This window comes from Neolamprologus brichardi, chromosome 3 (genome assembly GCF_056152115.1).
Source record: "Neolamprologus brichardi isolate AB-2024 chromosome 3, ASM5615211v1, whole genome shotgun sequence".
NCBI classification, from domain to species: Eukaryota; Metazoa; Chordata; class Actinopteri; order Cichliformes; family Cichlidae; genus Neolamprologus; species Neolamprologus brichardi.
The window spans coordinates 37762160-37785261 of record NC_142106.1 but is presented as its reverse complement, the minus strand read 5'-3'; the positions used below and the strand labels follow the sequence as shown (position 1 = coordinate 37785261).

Below are 23102 nucleotides of genomic sequence, written 5' to 3'. Positions count from 1 at the left end.
AGTCTGTAGACTTTTGTCACACCAGCGTGATGGAACAAGTTTGTCATCAACACCTGCCAGACAGCAAGTTTTGCATATGGGCCCTTACCTTTTGTAACTATGACACTGTAGGTGTATAAGTATTAAATATGTTTGCATTTTAGAAAATGCAGAATAAATAAATTATTAATATATTATGGAAAAATGTTACATGTTTATTTCATGTATTGTTTGTAAATGTTTACAGATGATGACTTCATCAGTAAAGTTGTCACACTTTGCAGTGTGCTCTCTAACAGAAATCATGTATGTGTGAGTCCTCCACTGTTTTCTTTTAATATGTTATAAATGTTTATGTTAAATGTGTGCGTGCCCAGCTGCTGCGGTTATATGTGCAGTCAAATTGACCATTCTTACATTAATTGCTCGCATAAAAACTGTAAATTGATGTAGAAACGCAGGCTAATGCCCGTACGTAGGAATCCGTAGGCATATGTTACACCTGAGCATGTGCCTTTTCTTTAAACGCATGAAACTAATAGCACTCGGACCAAAATGCTCAGCGGACTGATTCGGATGCCACGACGAGCAGATAAATTAACCGTAGTCAGTGGGAGGACTGTCAGCTGTGGAGTTTTTAATAAAGGTCATACTTGATGTAGCAGTGTAAAAATGACACAGCAGACCTATTTGTTTATTATCTGTGTAATCAGGGGTGAGTAGATAGTAAAATATGTAATAAATATTTTATGGCAGTCTTTGGTCCACATGAAAAGTGATGCAGTTGCCCATGTATTTTTCCCCCCTGACTTTTATTGTTCTCTGGTCACTAAAGAGACTGATTAATAGACAGGGAATTTGCACAAGTGTAGTCAATGAGGCAAAGACTAGAGTCTACGTTCCTCCTTTAAAGGCAAAACAACAGCAAAAAAAGAGATTTTGCTTATATACTTGTTTAATAAGCAGTATATATAAAACACCCGCACGGTCCTTAATAAAAACTCTTTGACTGCTAGACCCGAACTGCGTAACCTCCACGAGCTGAGCCCCCGTCCTGAGATGTGCTGAGTGTAGGTGATAATAATTCTTAGAACAGGTGCTGCACCATAAGCCCCAAGGCCTGGGGAAGTGAATGATTAGTGGCACTCCCCCAAGATGCATCGCTCTTCTGTATTAAAACCAAACTCTGCCTTTTATTCCCTCCAGGGTTTATTAAGTGGGCCAGTTGCCATAGCGACGCTTTGGCAGGATATTGCCAGGATAAGCCGTAATGGGTCTCCTGACGCAGTTCACTCTGCTCCTGTGGAAGAACTTCACTCTACGGAAGAGACAAAAGGTACACTTCTGTGCACTAACACCACCACCCCTTTGCAAATCAACCTATATCTGCTAAAATTGGTCAGCAATGGAGAGAAAATGAGGATGTGGTCCCAGGGTTGTGTTATCAAGGGCGACTAAGTTATTCATGGGAGGGAAAGGTAATAGGAGGGATTTACTAGGAAAATTGTCTACTATAGAAGTAAGCCCCTTTAACTCTCCCCTTAGAGAACAAGAACAATCTTACCTTAATGCCGACCAATTCAAAGTGTCACCTTCAATTTTTGGTGATCCATCTCCTGTGCATGTTATGTCACATTGGCTGGATTTTACTTCTAACAAAGCCAGTCTTTGGCCCAGTGGAAATGGATAGGGAGTGACAAATGTTAAACGCTTTGTTTGAAGGGCAAATTTTCTTTCTGTTCTCCAACGAATGACCTGACCACTGTTACCCATAAAGAATAGTGTCATTACAGTTTACAAAAACATGACCACACAATTAAAGGTTATTCATTTTCACTTTTCAAGCAATACGCCAAATTTTCCTTCTCATATCTCTGCTGCCCTCGGATTTAAGTACAGAAGGGAACTACTATCACTGACTACAGTTCAGCTGACATTTTAGCTGTTTTCATTCCTTCACTGACAGACACGTCCACCGCTTCACCTTAAGCTGTTAGGTTTTTTAGGTGTTGTGCATTCATGAGCATTTTCAGCTCTTTAAGTGCTCATAAAGGGACTCAACTTAACATCAGATGTTTTCAGCAATTACACCTCGTCTGATTTCACCTGCTTTTGCTTCTTATTTTAAGTCAGCACTTCAAGCTTGTTATCAAGTTATGATAACAACAAGTGTGGCCAGCTGTAATGTCACTATAGAGACAGTTCTTTTGACCAATTCCAATTTCCAATTATTTTCCAAGTGTGCCATGCCAATAAGAATTTGCCGCTATAACAAAGCAAAATCAACTTTTCTTAAATGCTAAATATTCTTTTCAAAATAAAATAAGTTATGAAACTTAAACTTTAACTGTTACAGGACTTAAACTGTAAAGTTACAGGATCTTCTCTCATTGAAACAACTCAGTCAATCAATCAAATCTTTATTTCAAACATTTATGTAACAAGTGCTAGTACACATTAAAAAAAACCCCACATAAATGCCAAGTCAAAGACGAACAACAAAATATTGACCATTTCTTGTTTGAAAGGGACAAGGAGGACGCAAATGCTGTTTCCTACCCCTATCTGGCTCATCTTATATATCTGTTTTGTTTTGCCACTTACCACACAAGACACTTTATCCATTTCAAGAGTTAGCAGCTGAATTTTTCTTCTTGAAAATTGTGCACACTTCTCTTGAAGCATTTCTAGCTTTAGATTTATAAGAAACAATATCAGAATTCTTTTCATATGAATGCGAGCCTAGTAGATGTATTTCATTCAGAAAACTTTTTCAAACAATTGTCCCTTGCTCACGTACGTGGGCAGACATAATTGCCTGCCGTATCACCCGCACTGACCAGCAGTTCACATGCTGCGGGAAGATAACAGTTGCAGCGGCATTCCAAGGGCCTCGACCGGTTGTCAAGGAATCTTGTAAGCCTTGTTAGAGGCAGATATTGCTGCTGTAGAAAGCTGCAATGTGTTTGATTTATACCCTCGCAGTCGCATCCGCCCACTTGTTTTGTTGGGGGTTCGAGCGCAGCAGTGTGCCTGCTACCTGAGCAGAACAAACGACATCTTCAGACATTTCATCAAAGTTTGTACTTTCTTGGAATAACTCAAGGCAAAGTCATTTGCAATTTTACAACTTTATTTCTGGGAAACGTTCCTCCCTTGTTAATTTTACCGACCAGCAGAAAGAACAGTGTGGGCTCTTTTTGTAACAGGGAGAAATATGCAACTGCTTTTCCTCAATAATATGTAAGAGGACAGCAGTGGTTTTGTGCATGGGATGTAGGATATTTGGCCAATGTCAACATGAAATATTGTTATTAGACAAAACCAGTGGGAGTTAGCAAGGACAATGGTGCTTCTGGAGGGCTTGTGGAGGTTAATGACCAATTATATGAATGCCTCACCAAGCATTTTAAGATTTTATAACAGGCATGAAACTGATTTTATGGTCCAGTATTCCACATAATTTCATAGGAGAAGATTATCTATTCACAAAGACTCTAGTGTCCGATGGCAAATGCCTGGGGAGCCAGACATTGAGAAAGTCCCCCATGATCTGTGTTCCCTCTCCAGGCCTTTTCTTTGGCATACATTATGATAATTCACCCTCTCAGCAGAGCTACATCCTCACTGGCACATAGACTAGAAGGAATTAAAGGACTACATTTTAAATTCTGTCTAGTTTCTTTGAAATATATACAACGTGATTTTCTGCAGTTTTATTCATTGACAAATTCTACAACTGAAGATTCACTATATCCCTAAATGCCTAGTGAACTAAATGAAATGTGCTCAGACTCACTTATAAGGTCTCCATGGTGCCACGGCAAAGCAAGCAATATATATTATTGCATTTTCTTCACCTCTGGCTGCTCTGCGCTTTAATCATGAAGATAATAACGGATGTCTTCACTTATTATCTGGATGTGCTGTCAAATACAAAGTCCGAACATTTTGCAGAAGCGCTAATAGGGGGAGTTTGCTGACTGAGGCTCTCCAGCCGTTTGCTCTAAGCTGGTTACTTTAACAGAAACGCTGGGAGTGCATGAAGATTAGGAGTTGGTGAGTGATGAATGTAACAAGGGCCATGCAAACCCCAGCTGGCAGGAAGTTGGCACTTACAAGTCAAGGAAGAATGAGCTGAAGTTTTAACAGTTCAATTTTTATATATGCTGTATAATTATTTGTGGGAAAGCACATAACTCTGCTGAAACCACTTCATAGCAGGCTGGAATTGACTTTTTGTTACAGCGTGTGTTACCCTCACTTGACACGTAAAGAAACGTTCACATTGACAGCACTGTAAGAGTTACCGTGTAGGTGAGTTTGGTAAAGGTGTAAGCTTGAACCTGTAATAACTATAATAAAAATAGACTAGGTACTGATCAGGCACAATATTAAAACCACTGAAAAGTGAAATGAATGACACTGATTATCTTGTTCCAGTGGCACCTGTGAAAGGGTGGGCTGTATTGTTCTTGTTTTTGAAGTTTATGCGTTAGAAGCAGAAACAGGTGGTTGAATCATCTGTAAAACACTAAAACAGCTTCTTGGTTCTCTGGTTAGTGCGTACAAAAAGAGGTGCAATGAACAACCAGCAAACCCATGAGGGTTTATTGATGCATGTAGGGAGCAAAGGCTGTGCTGTGCAGCTACTATAGCACAAACCTTAAAGCTGGCTATGATGGAGCCATGTCAGAAAACACAGACACATATGCATGTCCGTGTAAACACTTCTGATAGTAGCTACAATGGAGTGCAATGGAAGCAGGCATGTTTTTTAAGCAGGGAGGGGTTGGCGAGTGGCTGCTAGCAGAGGCAATGCAGTTCAGTGCAGTCAGTTTTCTGCTGAAAAACATTAGGTCATGATGGTTTTAATGTTGTGGCCGACTGGTGTATGTATTATACTAAGTTAAAATGAAAAGCTGTCGTGTCACATGGGGCACTTTCCTGCTAGCGGGCATAAAGTGGTTGTATTAAAGTAAGAAAGTGGTTGACATTCTTCATCCAGGAGAGGATTGAGTGGGCAAGGCGATGATAAGGAGTGAGTGATAGCTTCAGCTTGGGGAGTCACAAGCAGAGACTGCTCTCTCAATCTTATGTTTAGTATCTACATTGTAAATATACAGGGAGATGAAAAGTCTCACATATACAGGGCATGAAGTTATTTTCTGTTTTAATGAATATACCCAGTGTTTTTTCTGCAGAACACCGCCAACACCTGCTGCTAGTCACTGACATTAGAGTGTTTTTATGATTGAATTAGACAGCTGGTGCCCTTAGTCTAAAGCTCAGACTCCAATTAGCTAAGCTTGACATACAGATTGGAAATAGAGAAACAATTCAATTCAATTCAAATTTATTTATATAGCGCCAAATCACAACAAAAGTCACCTCAAGGCGCTTCATGATACAGAGAAAAACCCAACAATCATATGACCCCCTATGAGCAAGCACTTTGGCGACAGTGGGAAGGAAAAACTCCCTTTTAACAGGAAGAAACCTCCGGCAGAACCAGGCTCAGGGAGGGGCGGCCATCTGCTGCGACTGGTTGTGGTGAGAGAAGGAAGACAGGATAAAAGACATGCTGTGGAAGACAGACAGAGGTTAATAACAGATATGATTCAATGCAGAGAGGTCTGTTAACACATAGTGAGTGAGAAAGGTGACTGGAAAGGAAAAACTCAATGCATCATGGGAATCCCGGCAGCCTACGTCTATTGCAGCATAACTAAGGGAGGACCCAGGGTCACCTGGTCCAGCCCTAACTATGTGCTTTAGCAAAAAGGAAAGTTTTAAGCCTAATCTTGAAAGTAGAGATAGTGTCTGTCTCCCGAATCCAAACTGGAAGCTGGTTCCACAGAAGAGGGGCCTGAAAACTGAAGGCTCTCCCTCCCATTCTACTTTTAAATACTCTAGGAACAACAAGTAGGCCTGCAGTGCGAGAGCGAAGTGCTCTAATAGGGTGATATGGTACTACAAGGTCATTAAGATAAGACGGGGCCTGATTATTTAAGACCTTGTATGTGAGGAGCAGGATTTTGAATTCAATTCTGGATTTAACAGGAAGCCAATGAAGGGAAGCCAAAACAGGAGAAATATGCTCTCTCTTTCTAGTCCCTGTCAGTACTCTTGCTGCAGCATTTTGGATTAGCTGAAGGCTTGTCAGTGAGTTTTTTGGACATCCTGATAATAATGAATTGCAGTAGTCCAGCCTGGAAGTATTAAATTAAATGCATGAACTAGTTTTTCAGCGTCACTCTGAGACAGGATATTTCTAATTTTAGAGAAGTTGCGCAAATGGAAGAACGCAGTCTTACATATTTGTTTAATATGTGCGTTGAAGGACATATCCTGGTCAAAAATGACTTCAAGGTTCCTCACAGCGTTACTGGAGGCCAAGGTAATGCCACCCAGAGTAAGAATATGCTTAGATACCATATTTCTAAGCTTTTCAGGGCAGAGTACAATAACCTCAGTTTTATCTGAATTAAGAAGCAGAAAGTTAGCGGCCATCCAGGTCTTTATGTCTTTAAGACATTCCTGCAGTTTAACTAATTGGTGTGTATTATCTGGCTTCATGGATAGATAGAGCTGGGTGTCATCTGCATAGCAGTGAAAATGTATGCTATGTCTTCTAATGATGCTGCCTAAGGGAAGCATGTATAATGTAAACAGAATTGGTCCTAGCACTGAACCCTGTGGAACTCCATAATTAACCTCAATGTGTGAAGAGGACTCTCCATTTACATGCACAAATTGGAGTCTATTAGATAGATATGATACAAACCACTGCAGTGCAGTACCTGTAATACCTACAGCATGTTCTAATCGTTCTAATAGGATATTATGGTCAACAGTATCGAATGCTGCACTAAGGTCTAGCAGGACAAGCACAGAGATGAGTCCACTGTCAGAGGCCATAAGAAGATCATTTGTAACCTTCACTAAAGCTGTTTCTGTGCTGTGATGAACTCTGAAACCTGACTGAAACTCTTCAAATAAATCATTCCTCTGCAGATGGTCTGTTAGCTGTTTGACAACTACTCTTTCAAGGATTTTTGATATGAAAGGAAGGTTGGAGATTGGCCTATAATTAGCTAAGACTGCTGGGTCTAGAGATGGCTTTTTGAGTAAAGGTTTAACTACAGCCAGCTTGAAGGCCTGTGGCACATAGCCGATTATTAGAGATAAGTTGATTGTATTTAAGATCAAAGAATTAATTAATGGCAGGACTTCTTTGAGCAGTTTTGTAGGAATGGGGTCTAAAAGACACGTTGATGGTTTGGAGGAAGTAATTATTGAAGTTAACTCAGAAAGATCAATTGGAGAAAAAGAGTCTAACTTAACATCAATGGTACTAATAGTAGCTGTAGATAATATTACATCTGTGGGATGATTATTGGTAATTTTTTCTCTAATGATAAAAATTTTATTTGTGAAGAAGTTCATGAAGTCATTACTAGTTAACGTTAAAGGGATGGTTGGCTCAAAAGAGCTCTGACTTTTTTCAGCCTGGCTACAGTGCTGAAGAGAAACCTGGGGTTGTTCTTATTTTCTTCAATCAGTGATGAATAGTAAGATGTTCTGGCTTTGCGGAGGGCTTTCTTATAAAGCAACAAACTATTTCTCCAGGCTAAATGATGATCCTCTAAATTTGTGACACGCCATTTCCTCTCCAGCTTACGAGTCATCTGCTTTAGGCTACGTGTTTGAGAATTATACCACGGAGTAAGTAATCTCTGATTAGAGACCTTAGTTTTCACAGGAGCTACAGTATCCAGAGTCGTACATAGTGAGGAGGTGAAATTATTAACAAGATAATTGACCTCTGTTGGAGTAGCGTTCAGATAGCTGCTCTGCTATGGGGCGCCGTTTGTAAAGTGAAACATGCTGAAATTAACGGCAACATTTTTCCACATTTAGCTCAAAACAAGTCCTTTTGTACAACATTTAGTAAAATATTTGTAACTTTTCATATTTAAAACAGAATTTTAAATGTTAAATCTAAATGTTAAATATTCAATCTAAATGTTAAATGTTAAATCTAAATATTATATTTAAATCTAAATGTTAAATCTAAATATTATATTTAAATCTAAATCTAAATGTTAAATGTTAAATCTATATATTATATTTAAATCTAAATGCTAAATGTTAAATCTAAATATTATATTTAAATCTAAATCTAAATGTTAAATCTAAATGCTAAATGTTAAATGTTAAATCTAAATGTTTAGGCTAACATGCAAATTTATTGCACGGATCAGCGGAAATACCAAAATAAAAGCTTTCCGAAAACCTCCGGTGCAAAAGTGTGTCGGTAGTGGTCAGATACGTTCTCACTCCCTAAGCATAACAATTTTCGGTAGGTGACAAATTGTCAACATTTTATGCTTTCAGGTACCCAACACGTTGAATGACGGCATCGGAAAAAGGAGAGCACATGAGAACCGTTTGGACTCAATCTACACGTTCGTTCATTTTCTAAAAATCGCTTTGGAAAACACTATTTTACGTCATTTAACTGCTAGTAAAGGTTAGGAATAAGGTTATGGTTAGGGATAAGGTTAGGTTTGGGGCTGGAACACATGGCTGGAACGTCTATTAAGGCGGGACCGTCATTCCACTGGAATTCAGCCATAACCCGGCGCGGACCATGAGAAAGCACGTTCGGCGATTTAGCTGAAAACATCGGAAGATCCGTTTTGTCGGCCATCCAAAGGTTCAGCAGTAGTGCACTCTTAGCAGCTGCAGTCTCCACTTCACAATCGCTGCAGCACATGTCCAGCAAAATCGCTGGACATGCTCGTAGGCAAGAAGTGAAGCAGCACATGGCGGGGAGAAGTGAGGGGGAGAGCAGACACAATTTTGCACCGGAGGTTTTCGGGAAGCTTTTATTTTGGTATTTCCGTTGATCCGTACAATAAATTTGCATGTTAGCCTAAATATTTAGTTTTCTGTAACATTTAGATTTAACATTTAACATTTAGATTTAACATTTAGATTTAAATATAATATTTAGATTTAACATTTAACATTTAGATTTAAATATAATATTTAAATTTAATATTTAACATTTAGATTTAACATTTAACATTTAGATTTAATATTTAACATTTAGATTTAATATTTAACATTTGATGAAAAGTTACAAATATTTTACTAAATGTTGTAAAAAATTACTCGAAAAAACATGTTTTTGTAAGGTTTTGAGCTAAATGTGGAAAAATGTTGCCATTAATTTCAGCATGTTTCACTTTACAAACGGCGCCCCATACTCTGCTCTATGTTGGTACAGGGCATTGAAGATGATAACAGGGGGTGGATTATATTCTTAAACTTAGTTACAGCGCTTTCAGAACGACATCTAGTGTGATAAAGTCTACTCTCCACTGCTGTGTAATCAATTATTGTAAATGTAAATGTTATCAGGAAATGATCAGACAGGACAGGGTTTTCAGGAAACACTGTTAAATGTTCAGTTTCTATGCCATATGTTAAAACAAGATCTAGAGTGTGATTAAAGTGGTGGGTGGATTCTTTTACATTTTGAGAAAAGCCAACTGAGTCTAATAGCAGATTAAATGCTGTGTTGAGGCTGTCATTTTTAGCATCTACATGGATGTTAAAATCACCCACAATAATTATTTTATCTGAGCTGAGAACTAAAACAGAAACTCTGTGTAAGGCCCAGGTGGACGATAGATGATAACAAGTAAGACTGGTTTCTGAGTTTTACAGCTGGGGTGGACAATGTTAAGCATCAGGCTTTCAAATGAATTAAAAGTCTGTCTTGGTCTTTCATTAATTAATAGACTGGTGTGAAAAATTGCTGCCACACCGCCCCCTCGGCCTGTGCTTCGAGATTTCTGGTAGTTAGAATGACTCGGGGGTGTTGATTCATTTAAACTAACATAATCATCCTGCCGCAACCAGGTTTCTGTAAGGCAGAGTAAATTGATTTGTTGATCAATTATTAAGTCGTGTACTAACAGAGACTTGGAGGAGAGAGACCTAATATTTAATAGAGAGACCTAATATTTAACAGCTACCCTGATTCTGTCCAGAGGTAATAAAATAAGCTGGTATCTCATTAATTTAATCTATACCAAACCAAAGGTAAAAAAAAGTTTGTATTTTAAGCTTTATTGTCTTGCTAAGCTAAGCTAACCTGCTATAGGTAAGCTAATATACTTGCTAAGCTAAGCTAACCTGCTATAGGTAAGCTAATATACTTGCTAAGCTAAGCTAACCTGCTACAGGTAAGCTAATATACTTGCTAAGCTAAGCTTATCTGCTATAGGTAAGCTAATATACTTGCTAAGCTAAGCTAACCTGCTATAGGTAAGCTAATATACTTGCTAAGCAGGCAAAGAAATCAGTAGATTTAGACACGCTATCATTCACAGCAAATTAATCAAATGAAAATACCTTTTCCTTTGTGTAGGTGCGACTGGTCATTGAAATACTGTGGCCTCTGTTTCTCTTCTTCATACTGGTGGGGGTGCGGACCACTACGCAACCAATTTACAAAGGCCAATGTAAGTACAAGACTAGTTGCAATAATAAATTTTGTTTTGTGAATCCATTAACAACTTTTAACTCGTCAACTTTTTGCAGATTTTGGACAAGAAAAAAGAAATGTCATGAACATGGTTAGATTAATAAGTATTCATCTCTATTCCTTTCAAAGGTCACTACCCTAATAAAGCCATGCCATCAGCTGGTGTGATTCCCTGGATTCAGGGTATGGTGTGCAACCTTGAAAATCCCTGTTTGCCTTATCCAACTCCAGGAGAGACACCAGGCCAAGTGAATAACTTCGACAACTCCATGTATGTACTAGGATGTTCTTTTTCTGTCTTTTAGGAATTTATAAATGAGGCATGATTACGAAGTTTTGGGAATGGGCCACTAAAAATCGAAAAGCTCAGCTGATTTGGATGATATTCTGTTCAAGATCATCTTCTCACGCACCTCTGGACAGTTTTCTGCACAGCAACTATTTTTTAGATAATTCAATCACTCCGTAAATGTCCCACATTTTGAATTTGCACACGTTAGCATACTAGCATATGTCGCAGTTTTACCGTAACATCCTGGGGGACAATTTCACAAGACACTACCACGTAGAGGTCAAAAAATGATGTGCATTCTTAATGTCTCTTAGCGTGATGCACTGCGCTTAGATTAGAAACTGTTGATATTGATATTTTTAAGAACATTTAGAGTAAATGTTTTTTTTTTTTTTTAATTCACCAGAATTTCTGGGATGTTGATAGAGCTGCAAACTTCCCTGGTGGACAAATCTATTCTCAGCAGGGCCCAGCTGCTAGCAAATGGTGTTGACCAGTGGGCTTCAATTTTGTCACAGCCTAACTCCGCTAATGGTAAGTTCAGTGGTACCGCTAATGGTCATTTGATTATTGAAATCTTGATGAGCTATATCAAAAACCTATTTTGAAGCCATTATCAAGAAATACTGCAGAAACTGGTGACGAGCGACAAGGTCAAGGGGTGCATTTTTCTTTTTAGGCATCAGAGTTTTGCTGGTACTGACTAATGCTTCAAAATATAATTGATATAATAAATAATCAGCATCAGCAACAATCACTCTGCTTTGCCTTTGTTAAGTACTCTCCATCAAGAAAAGTATCCCCTTCATGAGGATGACAAGTTGGAGGATTTGTTATTCCCCTTTATCCCTCAAAAACAATGGCGTGTGATTATTTATGATGCAATTTGCCATCCAGACTGACAGATCGTTTGTCTTGATAAGTTGCTGCTTTGCATTAGGCTCATTTAGCCTGATGATATTCAGATTTTCATACAGCACCTAATTTGCAAAAAGGCAAAGCGGGGGTGGGCGGGTGAGGGGGGGAGGGAGGTTTCTGCTGTTCAACAAATGGCTCGTGGGCCATTTGCATTTAGGGGTCGCTGGCTTGTAATATACAAGATTAAATCCATCAGAGATCTAAGCCGGGGTGTAATTAATGGGACTCGCTGTCTGAGGCGGGAGCACAAAAGGTGACTAACAAGAATGGGGAATGGAGTACTATCAAAACACTACACTAGCAAAGGTGATTGTGTTGTCCTCCTCTTTGTTTCTTTCTTTTTTTTTTAATCCACGGGTTGATTAAAAACACTCCGGTGGTCTCCTCAATCAGAAAGCCAACGGTGTTCGGGAAGAGCGCGGAGCATGTTCTGCTTCCTCGCAATCTAACCCTGTCAGTCCCTCCTGATGCCCCTGTAGTGACGGGGAGCATAATAATATGTGCTCAGCGGGAGTCGCGAGGCCTTGTATAAGGTTAGCTTAGTGTATCAAAGTGTGTAATTATTTCCAGTTATTTTCACCAAACATTCATACTAATTGAGCCCTGAATAGCCCGGCACAAGTGACTTCCTCCCTTTCCTCCCCCATCCAGATAATTGACTGACTTGCTTGTAGTACAAATACAAAAGTGATCATTTAATTACATTATGTCCCCCTCCCTCACCCCCCCCTCCACCCCCGGCCCTCCGCGTCGGTCGCAAATGTTGGAGGCCCAGCAAGCAGAGTGCATGCTGAATAGTATGGTGTTGTTAGTAGGATCCCTGCTACGGTGACTGTCAGTGTGCGGCGAGGACTGGTTTAGAAACGTCCTCTTTTTAAATGCTATCTGTTGGCTGCTAATCAGGAGGAAATGGCTGGTTAACAATCTGGTACATGTTTAGCAACAAATTTTCTCCCCTCACATACTCGTGCAGCTCAAGTGTTCACCCCCTACTTGTGCCAGTGAAGGATTTAATTGCAACTGTCATCTCATTTAAACTGAAATTTATCAGGCTGTAATGCCACTCAAAGCAACAGGCATGACAAAACCAAATCAGAGTCTTCGCTCCTGCTTTTCCACTTTGTTCTGAGACCTGCACACATAGAGATACACAGGAGGTTTTTTTATAGATTTAATGTTGTAGTGTAACATTTTGCTCACTGGCTGCACTGCAGTGATTTTGAAGACAGAGACTTAAGCTTTAACCTTGTCCTTTCAACAACAGAATAAATCCTCTGGTGCTTTGTGTGGACTGACCTTCTGTGGTGAAAGGGTTGCTACTCTGTTAGGTTTGGCTCTCCTTCATGTTTGGCATTGGTGTCCATTAGGGCAAACGGCACACTCGGTGCACAGATTTCTGCATGCATTCCCATTTGTTTAGAGTAGTATAGAAACCAAACACAGAACGGAGGCAGAGACATACAGCCTGTTGGCTGCAGAATATCTGCAGTGCAGATGGTGAGCGAGGAGGACTCATAGCCAAAGCTATCAAAACAAGGCTTGTGTCAAAAAGGAGCCAATCAAATGTTGATGCATATAAAACAGCAGCTTTTTAAAAAAGTAACACTAACTCTATATTTCTCTTTAAACTCATCCAGTCATCCTGAGGAATATTCTACGAGACAATGAAACTTTCTCCACACATCTGAAACAAAATTTATCGGTGCCAACAGCAGTGGCTGAAAGCCTCATGAATGCCCGGATTCAGGTCAATCCAGTAAGTATCGCTACCAGCACGGTGGTAGTGTGTTAAGAATCCCAGCTAATTAGGAATATGGGAAAACAGCTTTTTTGTGTAAATAGAGGAATTTAAATTTTACAAAAAAAGTTCAAAACAGCAAATGTGCTGCAAGTGCTGCACTCGGAAAGATGAGGGTGAACCAGCAGGTGGCGCTCCTTCTGACATCGTAATCAAAGTGTTCTGAAGTTTTTGTTTGACAAAATGTAATTTAAAGCCGGCTGCAGTAGAAATCACAGTTGTCTGCAAATGTTCTTCGTCTGATAGCAAGTCTTATCAAATAAGATGAAGTGGGCTCTGGTAGCACCTGAATACAGTGTGGACAGGAAGATGAAGATCTTACAGAAGTTTACGTGTGTTTGTCTGTTTTCTATGTCCATAGTTATCTGTGAGGGGATGCTATTGTTTGTGTCTATCACACTTTTTGCTTTTGCCACTGTGGTGCACGAAGTTCTGTTTTTTTTGTATAAATATCTGTGGATTTAAAAACACATTTAAAATCAAAGCAGTATTTTAGCTCCTGTTCCGAAAAGCGATTTAGCATACCATCTGTTTGCACAGCAACCCAAAGTATACGACACATAATTAAATAAAATATGGTCAGATCCAAAGTTCTTCTGTTTGCCAACTTTTGCCGAGGCTGTTGTGTATTTTTCAGATGATGGGCATCCCGAGGCCAGACAGCCTGAGGAGCATCCTGTGTGAGGGGACAGATCTGGATCAGTATGTCCAATTTAGAAGCCAAGCTGAAAAGAAGGCTTTTCAGAATGTCAGCTGCTTCCTGACTCCACAGCAGCTGATTAACACCCAGCAAGTACTCCTGCAAAACCTGGATGCAAGGAAAGTGCTCTTTGAGGTGAGCCGTCCCCCCACAGATCTCACAACTTTTTAAATTTCTGTTTGATGGGACTTGAAGAAGTTTTTGCATAGGAAGTTGGACCCAATTAGCAACAACTGAAGGGATAGTGCATTGTTGGAAAAGTATTTACACTGATTGGGCATTTAAAAAGCCCTAATTCCTTCTTTGCAAGGTCACCTACATCTAGCAGTCTTACAAATTATGCTGTCTGCTCTAATGAAGGTGCCATTAAAAATTTAAAATGAAGCTTTTGTAATGTGTCAGCCACTGCTGGTGCACTTGAAACACAATTTCGGATGATGTATTTTGACCTCAGTGTGCTCACCTTTATATAAGGAAATATTAACACATGTCTGATCCTGCATCTGTTATAAATACGTTACATTTATAAACAAGTATTTTGGGACAGGAACAGTGTCCATCAGTCAAAATTGGCATTTAAGAACTTTTTGCTGTTTATTTCTGATGTAACACAAACACTCATGATGCACCACATCAACGGGAGAATATTGTAGCCCTTCATTCTCAGAATACTTGTCCCTTTAAAAGACTAGTTACTCCAATGGATCATTGTTTGCCCCAGTCACACAGACCTGACAGCCACATGTTGCTAGGGAAAAACGTGTATTCCTACGTGTTACTGGTCACAAAAAATGCACTCCTGCAGTCTTTGCAATTGCTTTGGTTGCTAGCAGCCACATGTATTTTGCATAGTAGACATCAACTTGTCTACAGACACACACTAGCTGCTCTCTGAGCAGCAGTCAAACAAGTGTGTTGCCAAATGAAAACTGATATAAATGTGATAGTTTCAGCCACAAACAGCATGTTTGCTGCAGGAAGGCACAGCTTTGTAGGACTCAGTTCCTGGTTGGTGTCACACTTTATCAAGTTTCAATACAACTGGACAAGGAGTTGGTGTTGTCCATGCGCACTATAAGTGACCACAGTAATCTGCACCCCTAGCAGTCAATGCCCACTCACCAGGGAATACACATTGTTCTTTAGCAACTGGAGATTGCCATGCAATCACCTTCTAGGCTGCATAGGCTATGGCTATTGATTGGTGTAGCTAGTTATAGTTTTTCTCCTTTTAGTATGTCCAGATGTTGTGATGGCTAACAGGTTACATCCAAGTTTAATTTAATGCCCACTCACTGGGACATCATGCTGACATTGTCAGTTAGAGCCAGACGTCACTCATACCGAAGATCAGTTGCGTATAGCCGTAGCAAAATAAAATGAATATAAAATACTTGACCTTATGTTACATATTTATTATTAGCAACTTCTCAAGTAAAGTTGGACATTTATGCACCAAGCTGCTGTTTTACAAACTCTACAGTTTATTTGTAGAAGGTGGGAAAGAAAGGTTTGCCTACCAACCCCCCACCGCTGAGTTAATCTTTCTAATCCACGAGGCTATACTGTCCGCCTGTGTTGGTGTAATTGATGGTTATGGTCATTAATTATTGGCTGTGATGTTGTGAAGTTCATGCCTAAGCAAAAATGAAATTCTTCTTTTTACATTTTCCGTGTGGGAGTTGAACCTAAATTGAGACCTAAGTAATAAAAAGCAAACGTTGAAGGACAAGATAATATTTATGGATATTCTTTCTGTATGTCTTATTTGAGTTTACTTTAATTACTGTGAAATTGAAATAAAGACAAATATATTCTGTGTCAGCCAGCTGGGTTAATTTAAAAGTTAAATGTTAGGTTTCTCCGACTCTGTGACTTTGAAAGATGAAGAAAATTTAAATCTCGCTAATAATTCCTTCAATGCCAAATGTAGTTTCATGCCTTACATTCTGAGGCAGAGATAACTGGTGAAATTGGTACATGTAACAATTAATAGTTAGTTACAAAAGCACAATCTAGTAATTAACATGTCACTCATAAGCACATCCCTAATAACATCTAAACTGGACTACAGTGGATAATAGTAGATTATTTGTTTGAGATCCAGCCAGTAGATTAATGACTCATAAGGTGATGATTATTACGATTAATGATGATGATAATGATTATTTTAGATTTAGCTATGAACTTAGACAATGAGCTACTTTTTCATTATGAAATACATTCGTTTTACATGCTAAGTAGTGACTCAGTAAGTTCCTCATTATGTTAGGATTACTTCTCCGTTCGCCACTGCCTTTGAAAACTGTTGCGTTTTCCAGCAATTTCACTGGAACAAATGTGAACAGAAGAGACTTTGTTTGAAACAATGTTTACCTGAATTCTATTAAATCTTTCTGTTCCCTTTTGAGGTGATGAAAGTGTGCACTTTTCTTTGACTTTATCTTTGAGAGAAAATCCTGTATATGGGACAGCAAATCCAATAAATAAGTGATAAGGCAGGAAGTTCTTAGGAGAGAGCATTTGAACAATTTAAGCCCACAGGCACTTTCAGACGCAGAGAAAAGAAGAGGCCGGACAAGATACGGTGGAAAAGCTCTTTAGCGCCTCAAGCAGATGGATGGGAAAGAGCATCGGGCCTTCGCACTTAAGGCTCGACGTTGCTGATTGATTGCGATAACAACAGTAACATAAGGGAAAGGACGAGTGAAGAAGTCAGAGTTTATCACTGAGGTAGTGATTGCCCAGGGGTAATTTGGATGTTTTCTTTTTACAAGTTTGAGGGTGGATTTTTTGGAAATAATATCAGGATGTAATGTGCGTGAACGACAGTGAATGAAAAGCATTCCTCAAGAAACGAGTAGCTCGGCGAGGGGTCATTGAAATGTCAAAGTCATTTTTGTCTTGGTGTTTTGATTCAATCCGATTACGTGTGGTTTCTCCGATGGATGGTTGGATGGACCATCTATCCATGTATTTTCTTACCCTTATCCAATTCAGGGTCAGTGGGGTAGGGCTGGAGCCTCTTGTTTTTAGAGTCAACTCACCATCTGAGAATTCAGAAAGACAGAGAGCTTGACAAATCTGTTTTGTTGCTATGGCTCACCTTAATGTGACACTGCTGTAATCTCTCCCTCTCCCTCTACCATCACTGAGAGGGGGATTTTCAGACGTTTTTGCCATAAAACAGTCTCTGTCTCGTCTCCGTGCCTCGTCCTCCACTCAGTCACTAACAGTAAAAGTGATCCTCGGCGAAGCACTCGAGAATCGATGAGTAGGCAGGCTGCTGCTGACGGTGAGCTTCAGACCACTTCTTTTTTAGCATTTGAGTTTTATTTAGAAACTGAGCCGCAGCGTTGCGCCTTGATGCATGAAAATGGCAGTGGTTGAAAGGGCATGCCATTTAACTCTTCTAATTAGGCTCACACTGGACACCTTCATAATGTCACTGAAACGCACAGTAGCACTTGTCATTTTAATGTAACTTTTATTAGCTTGCGCTAAGATGGTGATGCTCGGATTCAACTTACATGTCAAAATGGAAAGAAATGGCGCGTGTTCCCAATATAATGGCACTTAAATTAAAAGGGTTGATTCTGAATTGGTGTTTTTAGCTAAAATGTGGATTTCACTTAAGAGTCGGGGTGTACAAATCATGCCCACGATAGTTGGAGGACTTCTAAAAGTACACTTTTTTAAAAAGTAGTGCTCAATATTATTCCCAGCACATATTTATATTTATTGTTTTGTTTGGTCCTTTTTAAGCTTCCAGCAGCTTTGAACCTGAATGCAGCAGATGCGGCGACGCTGATAAGAAAAACCACTGCAAATGCTTTACCGCTGATTGAGGAGGTTAGTGCTTGTATCACGTACACGCGAAATGACTGGTTGTTTTTTGTGTTTCTTTTGCTTAAAAATGATTCGCCCATACTTTGATATTTCCAGGTGGCCAGGTTGCAGAACTCCACGGCCTTTAAGGCTGCTAGTTCACTGAATTTCCAAGGCGACCTGATTGGCAGTATCAATAGGTTTCTGTGTGGAAAGCAGCCTGACTCCAATTCCACCAATATGACCCTCGGTTTACTCTCACCTAGACAGATGGCTAACAAGACGTCAATTTCCATTACGGGCAACAGTTCAGGTAAGTGCTGCAGCAAGCTCCTTTATAAAGCAAAGCTGTCACACAGGACTTTTGTCCTAATCATTTATCTGCATTTTAGCTCGACAGCACAGTAGGTGGTCATGGTAGCTGGGAAATGGAGAATATTCACAAGGCAGTGGCGTATAATGTGCAGCATCACGGGACACTGCGATTGATTTGCTGTAATTTTGCTGCCGCGGACATACTGTGTGGCTGTGTAGTGTTTGAAAAATGAGAAAGAGCTGAGAGTTGAGCTCGATCAGTATGTGCACAGGATGTCTGATCAGTCAAATTAAGTTTTCTTTTTGTTTTGAATTTTGAATTGAATTGAAATTTTTATTTCAGTCAACAACAACAACAACAGATTATAATTTTACATAAAAGTACTCAAACAGTAACCGAAAAAGGAATAGGCTGAAGCCTTATGGCTTATACTTATCCTATCCCTTACCCCCATAGAAATAATCAAATCCTTAACCAAGAAAATAAATAGCATTGATAAATAAGTTGTATAACAGTTTGAAAAGAAATCAATGATAAATCAAGAAATTAAAGCAACACAAAAATTTTTTAACAAACCAAATTTCTATAACCTTGTATAATACTAATTTTTAAAATCTTCCTGAAGAATGACAAAGAAAAACACATCTTCAGTTCATCATTAAGTCCATTCCATAATTTCACTCCCAAAACTGACACACATCTATACTTAACATTGGTTCTCACTTTAGGCATTTCAAACTTATAAGACCCCCTCAAATCACATTTTCCATCTCTTAGTTGAAACATACTTAAACTACAAATTGGAACATTCTTTTTCATCACATGATATATCATTTCTAAAGTTTTAGAATATATAATGTCCATGAATTTTAACATAGATGATCCTACAAAAAACTGGTTGGTGGACTCCCTATATCCAACTTTATTTATTATTCTAATGGCTCTTTTTTGCAATTTGATTGATTGATTGAATCTTTATTTTGAACATGTTAAAAAAGTACAACAACATAGAATTAAAAGAGACAAATAAACAAAGCAAAACAAAAAGTAAACGAGCAACCACAACTACAAATAACTTTCATGTTCAAAAAGGAGCAGGAAGAAGCATAAGCTTATTTAATCCCACCCCTTTTCCACTATCTAGTAATCAATAGACTACAGAAATACCTCCTTGCAATTACATTATATGTCATGTGTATTTTTTTTTATTATTCTTTTTTTAAAATATATATATATATATATATATATATATATATATATATATATATATATACATATACATATATGTTTCTATCTATCCATACATATGTATATACACATACGCACATATACACATTTTCAATAACCCCATTAACACCTCAAAGGATACACAACCTACAAATATATATATACCCATACCAACATACCCGTGCACCCGCACACACATGAAAATATTAGACAAGAACACCCTATCAAATCTCTACCTCTTCTCTGTACCCTGTAAAAACCATCTCCTTAAACCGCTTTTTAAACTGCGCCATGCTCGGACATTGCTTTATATCTTTACTTAGTCTGTTCCACAGCTTCACTCCACACACAGAGATGCAAAAACGTTTTAATGTTGTACGGATACGAGGATGTTTTAAATTTAATTCCCCCCTCAAATTGTATCCCCATTCCTAATTTAAATATTGAATCCAAATATGTTTTGTATGTGTTCCCCCAAATTTCTGTACAGTAGGTCATATAAGGCAAACAAGGGAAGTATACAATAAATAAAGGCAGTTCTTATCCAAAAAATCTCTTGTTTTATAAAGAATAGAAATAGATTTGGATAATTTCCATTTCACATGTTCTATATGGGGCTTCCAACAAAGTTTATCATCAATAATTACTCCTAAAAATTTTGTCTCATATACTCTAACTTAGGTCCCAAAACAGATCCTTGCGGAACTCCACAAGTTACTTTTCTAAGTTTAGATTTCATGTTATTAATACTCACATATTGGAACCTATTATTCAAGTAACTATTTAACCAAAATTGTACAACACCTCTTAAACCATGCTCACACTTCTGTAAAAGTAAAGAATGATCTATCGTATCAAAGGCTTTACGTAAATCAATAAACACACCTATTCCAAACTGTTTTTCAACCACAGCCGTTGCAATATTTTCAATAAATTCCATCACAGCTAGAGATGTTGAGCGATTTCTTCTGAACCCATACTGATGATCATTCAATAAATCATATTTATCAATAAAAGAATCTAGTTTGTTTGCAAATAGTTTTTCAAGAATCTTTGAAAACTGAGGCAGTAAAGATACCGGTCTATAGTTTGACACAATCTGTTTATCACCAGTTTTATATAGTGGGATCACTTTGGCAATTTTCATTTTATCTGGAAAAATTCTAGTTTGAAATGATTTGTTACAAATATATGTTAATGGTTGAAGGACACTATGAAGAACTTCTTTAATTAGCGACATGTCAAGGTCGTCACAATCCATGGATTTTTTTACTCTTGAATTTACTCACCACTTCTACAATGTCACTCTCACAGACTCCACCAAGAAACATTGAGCTACTTGTTCTGTAGGGATTTTGATATTTGGCATAAAAATGCAGCACACATGCATCATTTAAATAACTGCTGTACATCCGATGAGTCACACAGTGCAGAACTACAGAAGGTAAGAACCAGTACTTCCTGTAGTGGAAATGTCGGTGCAGGTGGGAAAAATTTTTTGAATTAGTGGTGCAAGCACAGTGCAGTCAGCTGTGCACAGGATGTGACCAATTGTGCAGATCCAAGAAAAGGCACCTGTGGCACAGTTGGCATCAGAGCTAAACTGGGTTTGATTAGGAATGCATGTGTCAGAGGCCGGTCACAGCCGTAGCTAATCAAACCAGCTTTTCTCAGTCCGTTTAGAAGCCGCGTACTCCCTGCACCGACGTGACGATGTTTTCTTAATGGGAATGAAAATCCAGACCAGCTTCTCCCATGTGGAAGCTTATGTTGTTGCCTGGGTGGCGCTTTGGCACGAGGCGCAAATATATGACATCTTAAAAATGAACATATGGCAGTCTTAACTTCCCACAGAGGACAGATGGTGTCACTAGCACTTTTTTGGGGAGATCTGAGCCAGTTTGTTTATTTATATATTTTTTGTAATATTTAGAAAGGGAAGACAAGCATGGCAGCCATATTGTCAGCATTTGTGCTCAAATTCTCCTGTGCTGTTTTGGATTTGGCTGCAGTTGTAGTTGTTTGTAGTGAGTTTGTAGTTGAAGTTAAAGTCACAAAAAGCTACCCTCCCCAGTTTAAGTAAACTTGGACCAACTTAAAACCATCTAGCTCAATTCTTCAGTTTTTGCCAAATCAACAGAAATCATCTGAAAGCAGTGGTTTGTTGACAGCTTGGTGATTTATTTTGATCGAAAAAAGCAAACTGTAGAAATTTGTAGAGATTTTCCTACATAGCTAGAAGTGCTATGGCTAGTGCACCATTCTTTCTCATACCTCATCCATACTGAGTAGTGTATAAACATGGTAACATGGTTCATAGTAGTCTTGACAGCCAGATATGCGTACCTTGCAGCAGTGTGCTCCTTATTAAGGAGTTACTCCAAGTAGCCACATTGGAAGAAAGTGATGTATCTTCACTCAGCTTTAAAACTCTGCACCTCGCCCACCTTCAGCGTGCGTCAGCAGGTGACTGTGTGGATGGGCTCCTCTGCAAAATGCGAGTGAAACAGATATACAACTGCAAAATGCAAATAGCTACTGTAGAAACTGATAAATGTATTCTATAAATGATGCAACATGAAACATGCCCCAACAAAATTCACGGGATATTTTCTGTAAGCAGGCACCCTGTTATTGTTTCATACTGCAGCGTATGTTTTTAGTAGGCCGAAGGTAGAGTAGTGTGCAGGATGTGGTTCACCATTGTCTTGCTGAAATAAACAATAGTTCCCAAAGACATTAACTTTATGGTAGCACGTGTTGCTTCAAACTATAAGCACTAATACATCATCACAGACTGAGAATGGACTGATCCCGTATTTCGATCATCCAGGTCCAGATGTTGTTGACAACGAGGCGCTCTGTGGACTGATCCAGTCAGTTCAGCTGTTTATTTTTTTATAGTTTGAAGTTAGAGAGCTAACGTAGCATAGAAGAAGCTAAAAAGCAAACCGACAGCAGTTTGGAGGCATTTAAACTCGAGCGATCGCAACACACTGATTCTGTTTTGATGACTGAAAAGCTCTGACGGCGATGACGCTCTCTCCGTCTCTCCTTCTTGCTTGTTCGCTGTCGTTGTGCTCGGTGTAGCACTTGTTTGGAAGCTTTTACTGCACTTACCGTAACATAGCGCTTGTTGTTGCCAGCTCCATTAACATTATTTCACTTCATCTGTCTGTTGTTAGTTCCTCTCCACATGCTGTGTGCGTTTGTGTGTGTGTGAAGGAGAGATTGATCAGATGGCAGGACAGTCTATCCCAAATGAGATCATGCCACGAGGCTGGCAGAAGCATCCTTCTCCTCTATCTTATGTTATGTTATTCATTTGCATGGCAGAATTTTCAATCTGGGTTTATTGACTTTTAAAGAAATTGTTCCTGAGTCACTTAATGGATTTCCTCTCCTGTTGCTCAGTTGTTCGCTCTCACAGCTAGAAGGCTTTGTGTTGTGTGTCTGTGTTGTTTGCTTTTTCTCCTTGTC

The 23102-nt window shown here is 39.0% G+C and overlaps 1 protein-coding gene across 1 annotated transcript in view; it reads left to right on the top strand.

Moving 5' to 3' along the window:
• The first annotated feature begins 1249 nt into the window (after positions 1–1249).
• The window catches only part of LOC102789175 (phospholipid-transporting ATPase ABCA1), a 180025-nt gene continuing 158172 nt past the window's right edge, over positions 1250–23102 (top strand). The window contains exons 1-8 of the mRNA XM_087838332.1: positions 1250–1315; positions 10427–10520; positions 10673–10814; positions 11242–11369; positions 13391–13509; positions 14189–14386; positions 18017–18103; positions 18197–18392. Of these exons, the coding sequence (XP_087694458.1) occupies positions 1250–1315; positions 10427–10520; positions 10673–10814; positions 11242–11369; positions 13391–13509; positions 14189–14386; positions 18017–18103; positions 18197–18392 (1030 nt within the window). The remainder of the gene's footprint in view (positions 1316–10426; positions 10521–10672; positions 10815–11241; positions 11370–13390; positions 13510–14188; positions 14387–18016; positions 18104–18196; positions 18393–23102) is intronic.